The 7,950-nt window shown below is 43.6% G+C and overlaps 1 protein-coding gene across 2 annotated transcripts; it reads left to right on the plus strand.

Annotated features, from left to right (window-relative positions):
• The first annotated feature begins 5,844 nt into the window (after window positions 1–5,844).
• Window positions 5,845–7,076, plus strand: LOC136509289 (phytosulfokines 5-like). Of its 2 annotated transcripts, none has more exons than XM_066504102.1 (3): window positions 5,845–6,180; window positions 6,310–6,404; window positions 6,505–7,076. In XM_066504102.1, the coding sequence occupies exons 1-3, from the start codon at window positions 6,033–6,035 to the stop codon at window positions 6,640–6,642; spliced, it is 381 nt and encodes a 126-aa protein (XP_066360199.1). In that variant the 5' UTR covers window positions 5,845–6,032; the 3' UTR covers window positions 6,643–7,076. The 2 variants fall into 2 exon arrangements, with proteins under 2 accessions (XP_066360199.1, XP_066360200.1); XM_066504103.1 differs by having other exon boundaries at window positions 6,313–6,404.
• The last annotated feature ends 874 nt before the right edge of the window (window positions 7,077–7,950 follow it).

Genomic DNA, 7,950 nt, shown 5'->3' on the forward strand with positions numbered 1-7,950 from the left:
GGGTTAACATTTTTGTATGTTAGAGTAGGCACACTTTGTACAACATTTGGCAAATTCAGCTAAACGATATGTTTAGATTCAATAAAAAATATTATAAAAGTCCAATTCAAACCACCTCTTAAAGCAACTCTAGCAATGTCCCTATTTCAATCTAAAAAAAGAAGTGAGGAATTTGATGGTTTTATTATTTCTAGTGGAGTATTTGAAAGGAAAGAAATCAATGAACCTTTCAGAGTATGAAGCTACAGCCACTTCATGTGGCCTTCCTAGTCAAGGAGGATATTGATCTCTACAAGCAATTTCTTGAGCCAAATGTTACAACCTACTAGGATGACCTTAGTGGTTTTCTAGATCGTAGTTGTTTCCCTTTGTAGTGGGTCAGGTAGTATGGGAGCACGGGATTGGGCTCTCCGATCTCACATAGAGTGGTTCTCTTCCTATATCTTATTCTTTCTTTTATTAGGTTTTTATATATTCTTTTCTTCTAATTAATTCACTTGGTAGTTCTATTGCCGACGCTTAAAGAAAAAGTTCCTATGTGAGCCATGACAATGAAACCCATGACCCATCCCACATGCCAGTTACGATAAAGGCAAAGTGGTGTCTGTGTAAATCTCATCGAATAAACTTAAATGCTACTCGGTCTATCGACCATGGGTCCCACCAGCAAGGCGCTCATTATATATTAAGTCAAAAAAAATTAATCTAGTTATTATCACATGTATTTATCAATAATGATCTATTTGTATTTTATTTGCATGTTTCTGTACTTCCTGTATTTTGCATTCCTCCATTCTAAACAGCTCTCTCAATCGCCTCATATAATTTTTTTTTCTATAATATTTTGTTTTTTTTTATCAAAGCTGTTTTTCTATTTTGTTGTTTTGCCATTTCACACCTACCTCTTTCCTACATTTTGTTTTCTTTCTTCAGTTTTTAATTATTTTTTGTCCCAACACAAGCAAGGCCCTCTAGCGTTTTTGTTTGACCACGCGCCCGCACTACGTCACATAGGGTTTGTAGGGGTGGCTCAAGACCATTTGTAGGGGCGGCACCGTCGCGGCCTGGGGATGTCGAGCTCCGGCCCGAGGGTGAAGAGATCGGGCGCCAACGTCGGGGCAGCGGCTTCGCGGAGCGCGTCCGCGGCGAAAAGGTCAGGGAGGCGGCGGCGGCGGGAAGATTTGGCAGCCTGCCAGAGTCGGTGAAAAGAGTCGCGCCCAGGACTTAGCCAAATGTCAGGCCTGCCCGCTGTAACGACTTTTCCCTTGACACCTTTTTGTTCCCATGGCAATATGTCTTTGGACATGTTCTTTTCCACAACACTGATCTTCTTAGGAAAGTCTGTGAATAGCGGCATCTCATCGTAGTTATTGTAAGCTTTAACATCGTCCATGCCATCAACTCCGATAATGTGCTGTTTCCCGGAGGCAACCACGTGCTTTATCTTCAACTTTTGGGGGAGGTTACTTTGTGGGTTAGGCATATAGAAAACTTGTGCGACACGTGAAGCGAGCACCCAAGGATCATCTTGGTAGCCTAGATTCTCGAGGTCTAGGACTCTCAATATGATCTCGTTCAGTTGGTGTTGTTTGATCCAGCGTCATCGAAATAGGGCCACCGTTATATCCCTTCCATAGTCAAGTTCACATATCTCTTCAATAATGCCAAAGTATTGGATCTTTCGCCCCACTCCATCGAGAGCTTCTATTCGAACGCCGCTGTTTTGGTTCACATATTTGCTATCCTTTGCGTGGGTATAGTACGTGTACCCATTGATGTCATAAGCTTTCCAAGATGTCACTTGTCTCGATGGCCCCTCCGCCAACCTACTGATGGTAATAGAGTCTATGATTTCTCCAGGCGGTATGTTTTGGTTCTTCCACCATGTTGTTAGTCGTTACTTGTACTGTTTCATGACCCAATCATCTGAACAACCATTTCTCTCCGCCATAATGATAGCCAAGTGTTCATCAATGTACGGTTGCATTAGTTGTGTACTCTGTAAGACACTGTAATGCGCCCGACTCACTTCTCTATAATCATGGTCAATGAACACTTTTCTACCATTGGTGCCCTTCCCAGCCAACCTACCATTGTGATGAGAATTGGGTTTATCAATCCCTTTCTGTACTTTTAGGTACTCTTGACAGCACTCGACGACTTCTTCAGTACTGTAACCCTCTATCATGGAGCCCTCTGGGTATGCTCGATTATGCACGTATCGGCTTAGAACCGACATGAACCACTCGTAGGACCACATTTCATGCAAGTAGCAAGGGCCCAACGCCTGTATCTGATGAACCATGTGAATCATGAGATGTGGCATTATATAAAAAAGCAGGAGGTAAACACATCTCTAGTTGGTTTTATGTCTCCACCACAAATTCATGTAGATCACTCAGCTCTTTCTTGCCAATCATCTTTTGTGAGATCTTCGAAAAGAAGTAGCACATGCGGGTGATGGTCATTTTCAAGAACTCTGGCTTTATAGCCCTGATTACAATAGGTAGAAACACTGTAAGCATCATATGACAATTGTGAGCCTTACAGTGTGTTATTGACAAGTCCTTCATCGACACTAGCTTTTTCACATTCACTGAAAACTCAGTCGGGACTTTGACCCCCCTTAGGAAAGTACATATAGCTCTCTTCTCTTCTGGTGTTAGGTTGAAGCACGCCGCGGGCAGAGTGTATTTTCCATTAGCCTCAGGTATCAGGTGAAGCTGTAGCATCACGTTTAGCTGCACCATGTCTTTTCGTAATTTCAGACCATCCTTTGACTTGCCTGTGTCCATCAAGGTAGCAATGAGACTCTCAAAGACATTCTTCTGCACGTGCATAGCATCAATGGCATGGGGGACCTCCAAGTCTGGCCAATAAGGCAGATACTGAAAGAAGATCGATTGTTTCTTGAAATGTACGCCTTCGACAGGAGGTGTGCTTCTATCTCTGTTCGTCCCATTCGGATTCTTCTTTCCATAGATGATGCGTATGTTTTTCATAATTTTATACATGTGTTCTCCGTTATGACGTCTCTCCGGAGGGGGTTCAATCTCCGGGGTGTTGTCATAAAATCTAAAGAATAATTTGTTACGATACTTGTGACTTGTCTTTAAGAAGCGCCGGTTTCTTAGATAAACTGTCTTCTTGGATGCATCCAGGAACACCCATGTAGTACCATCCAAGCAAACTAAGCATCTTGTCTTCCCTTTGATCTGTCCAGACAAAGCAAGCGCTGGGTAATCATCGGTAGTAACAAATATTATTGCTCTATATATCAAGTCCTCCTTTCGGAATGCATCGTATATCGGCTCCCCATGTCTCCATAGACTCTCCATTTCTTGCATCAAAGGCTCGAGGAACATGTCTATATCAATGCCTGACTATTTAGGGCCAGAAATAAGAATAATGAGGAGGTACTTTCTCTTCTGACACAACCATGTTGGGATATTGTACATGGTTAAGATCACTGGGCAAGTGCTATGGTCGCTCATCCTCTTATTGAAGGGATTCATTCCATCGGTGCTCAAGTCAAACCGTACATTTTTAGGTCATCACTGAATTATTTGTGCTTCTCATCGATCCTTTGCCACTGACTATAATCAGTCGGGTGTGCAACCTTATCATCATCCACCTTGTGCTAATCATCCCACCATGTCATGAGTGCGGCTTCTTTAGGGTTTAGGAAGATACGTCTCAAGCAGTCGGTCACTGGCAGGTACCACATTACTAAGGCAGGAATTCTTCTCTACTTTGCATCGTTGCCTAATTGAGTGTCCTCTGGGGGCTGAGATTCTTGTACCACCTTTTTCGTACCCTTCTTATTCTTTTTTCTCGTGGAGGCTTCGTCCCCACCATAAAGGTCATTGTTCTTGTACCGGTTGGCCCCACACCAGGGACATTTATCTAGTGACTTGAACGTTTCATCACGAAAAAGGATATAGTGGTTGGGGCATGCATGGATTTTTTTCAATCCCCATTGTCAATAGACTTTTAACCTTCTTCGCTTGGTATGTGTTGGCGGGAACTGAGTTTGGTTGTGGCAGCACCCATAACAGGAGACGCAATAGATCATTGAAACTATAGTCTGACCAGCCGTACTTAGCCTTCAGGATGAGTAGCTCAAGCACAAAATGTAGCAATGTCCAATGTGTCGGACATCCCTTTTCAACACCATACACAGTCTCCTTCGATGCTTTTGTCACCCTTTCTAAATTTTCTAGACCTTTCGGGCTCTTTAGTAAAATCTCTGGTCCAAGGTCTCGAATCATGTCCTCCAAATCATCTTCATCCCCGACACGTGCTCCGCCATCATTATTGGCACCACCTTCGTCATTACCATCCAAACCACCAGCATCACCACCTTTTTATTGTCAAACTCGGGATCCATTAGTGCATCAAGCTATGCTAAATATTGGAACAGAGATTCTAGGGTTTCGTCGTCGTATTCCTCCTCATCCTCGTCGTTAACAATAACCGTTTCACCATGATAAATCCACACTATGTAGTTCTCAACAAATCCTCGCATAATCAAATGTGATCTGATGATAGTCATATATGTCCATGCCATACGGTTCTTGTAATCTTTACAGGGACAAACAATTGTATTCTTATTCTCTGTCAACGTCGTTGCATGCTTCTCTGTGGCTTTAATAAATTTATCCACCTCTTCACGGAAACCTGCCTTGAACCTTAACGAACCATACATCCAAGAATTCATGTACTCCATCTTTTACAACAACAACAAAACAAACATTAAATGACTATTTATTCAGATATATATAAAAATGAATCAAATTAATAATTAATTGAGAATAATTGCATATACTTCAGATATATATGAATATAAATCAAAAATAATTACATGAAGCATACAAACACACCATGGTAGAGGAAAATTAATTAATGGCCTATTTATCCATAAACAATTAAAATACATATTTGTTGATTATAATAAATAATTTCAAAGACAACAACTACCAACAATTATATTTTACCCAATATCTTTCATGCAAACCCTAGTTCAATTTCATCAAACATAAATTTACAAAAATGAAATTAATAAAAAAAACTAAACCCTAAATCTAGATCTACATTTACATGCACATGAAACATCTATAAAACTAACTAATTGTTCACTAAAATCAAGAAACATGGACTAAATAAGGGTATGATCTTGTTCCCCTACCTAATTTACCCTAATACATTCAAAACTTAGGTCTAATTTGTTCATAAGTAGTTCAAGCAAGAGATAAAAGCAAAACTCTAATTACTCACTAACCACCATTAAAACTTAAAAAAAATGTGGAATAACATTTTCTTACCTTCTACAATATCTCCACCAAAGAATTTGAGATCAAAACCTTCTCCCATTAGTAGAGAAGTTTTGGGAGGTGCCCAAGGCCTCCCTACCTTTTTTACGGGTTGGAGTGAGTGATCCGAGGAGAAAGAATAGAGTTGCAGCTATTTATACAGTGGACATTTGTAGGGGCGGCTGATGATACGAGCCGCCCCTATAAATCTATTCATTTGTAGGGACAACTCGTATCACCAGCCTCCTCTACTGTTAGATTTGTAGAGGCAGCTAGAATCATGGGATCCGTGCTCATCTACTGTAGAGCGATTGGTAGTGGAGCCGCCAAAAATAAAAAAACCGGTTGCTAAAAATGCCGTCCAAACAAACTCCAAATCTCTTCGCGTGGCCGACTCGAGCGCGCGTGCTGAGGCGTCCCTGCGCCTGCGCGTTGCGATTTGCAAGTTGCCTGCCTGCCTGCCTGCCTCCTCTCCTCGCTCGCAGCTTTCGCATTATAAATTCAGCTGCCGGCATCGGCAGCCAGCACCACCAGCAGTCCACCACCCTCTCCCAAAGGCCATCCATCACCAGCCAACCAGCACTCACTCACACTACTAGCTCCATCCAACTCGTACACAGCCTCTCTCTCTCATTCTCTCTCCATCCTCTTGCCTTTGATCGACAGCTAGCGCAGCAGCAGTAGCATTTTGCAGTTCATCAACCGGGCACGGCGGCAGAGATGAGGCGCTGCGGCAGCACCTCCTCGCCGCTTGCGGCTGCTGCCCTGCTCCTCCTCCTCCTCCTTGTCGCCGGCTGCTTCCACTGCGCCGCCGCGGCTCGCCTCCTGCCGCCTTCTTCTGTCCCAATCCCAGCTCTGGTTCACCAAGGTACGATACGACTTCACTCAGCTCCTACGTAGCTGAACCTCTTTGCTGATATAGATCCTTCCTACTAGCGTCAGTTACCTTAGCTGCTCAATCTATATATCGTCACTGAACTGAACTTCTCGTCTGCAGCAGAGAATGGAGTCAAGGCTGCTGGTGCTGCAGACGGCGGCCTGGTGCTGCAGGAAGGTGGCGTGGGCAATGGCGACGAGCTCTCCATCCCCGAGGTGAGGAGAAAAGCTAATGAATTCAGAACTTTTCGTTTGAGCCGTGCACAAGCTCATGCTCATCTTCTTCCATGCATGTGTCCTGCTTCTGCTTCTGCAGATGATGGGAGCAGATTCGGAGGAGGAGGAGGAGGCTGGAGTGGCGTGCGAGGAGGGCAACGACGAGTGCATGCAGAGGCGGCTGCTCCACGACGCGCACCTCGACTACATCTACACGCAGCACAAGGGCAAGCCATGAGGAGGAGGATGCAGATGGGGGAGCTGCAGCTCCAGATCCTCATCTTGGTTGGTGTTGGGACAAAGTACATGCTGCAAATTAAGTTGACACACGGGAATCTCATCTCATCTACTAGTACATGCATCGATAATCCACCTTCTGCGTGCATGCTATAAATCTAGCTTGTAATTTCTGTCACTGTGCTTAGCATCATCCGTGATCCATATCATCTAGGACTAGCATATGCGTGTGTCAGTCAGTCACCTCGTCTGTACATCTCCTTGTCTGTCTGATACATACATGTATGGTATTGGTAACCACCAGTTTCTTCAAGTTTTCTGCTTGGTATCCTCTCTCTCTCTTTCTCAATGTAAGATTGGGAAGGTGCATGCGTCGTGAGGCTGCACTGCACTTGTTCATATATATATATGTGCCATATGCCATAAGAGAGTGTTTCCCTATACCTAATGCATGTTTGCCTTGCTCTACTAATACCTTGGTTTGGTTGGCGTCTGTGATCGATATCAAGTTGCCTACAAACTTGTATGGCCGTGATTTTCCTGTTCTTAGTTAAAAGCTACTTACCCTAGTATATATAAATAATAATAATGTAACTAAAACACAGTTGCAACTGGTGTAGTATGGCTGAACGAATATAATGTCTGTCTCGCTGTCTGACTTTGGGTTTGTGACCGGCCGGACCTCTGTCTGATTCCCTGATGATTTCCCCTAATCTCCTTAGTCCAAGAGAACAACACACATTTGTTTATTTGGTCCAAGAAAAAACAAATGTTTTGGTCGATCTATGAGCAGCTACAGCAGTAAATTAGTATGGGCTTCCATCTGCTCTGCTCTGCTCCCCGAGATTCCACATGATGGTCGGAGCGCGCTGGCCGGCCTGGCCTGGCTCATAAAAAGTCAAACGCCATGCATGGCACCGTGCAGCTACAGCTCATCATTTTCATATGTCTGAGTCTGAGGCTCTGTCTCAGCTGCTCCGGCAAAGAGAGACATGCATGCAAAGATTCGATGCTCCGATCCTCCTCAGATTAGATCAGTCCCCACATGCGCGAGCCATGGCAATGATTCACAATTTCACACACTGAAACTGACACAAGCACTAGCTAGCTAGTGCTAGTATATGTATGTTGCATCGCGTATGTATATACTTCTTCAGATGAATGAATAGTGCATAAGACAATCTGCCGTCTGCATAACGCAGGGAAAACAACAAACCAGCAAGTAGCATTCGTTTCTGAATTATTATGTTATGAATGGAAGGAACTCGAGCCAGGAAGGACAGGGATTGATGAAAAGCCAACAGTTTGC

Source organism: Miscanthus floridulus, chromosome 15 (genome assembly GCF_019320115.1).
Source record: "Miscanthus floridulus cultivar M001 chromosome 15, ASM1932011v1, whole genome shotgun sequence".
In the NCBI taxonomy this organism is placed as follows: Eukaryota; Viridiplantae; Streptophyta; class Magnoliopsida; order Poales; family Poaceae; genus Miscanthus; species Miscanthus floridulus.

Excerpts from the sequence above, each read along its gene's own strand:
- LOC136509289 (XM_066504102.1), top strand. The coding sequence starts at position 6,033 with ATGAGGCGCTGCGGCAGCACCTCCTCGCCGCTTGCGGCTGCTGCCCTG. Across the intron at positions 6,181-6,309 it reads CCCAGCTCTGGTTCACCAAG|CAGAGAATGGAGTCAAGGCT; the intron begins GTACGATACGAC and ends TCTCGTCTGCAG. Across the intron at positions 6,405-6,504 it reads ACGAGCTCTCCATCCCCGAG|ATGATGGGAGCAGATTCGGA; the intron begins GTGAGGAGAAAA and ends CTGCTTCTGCAG.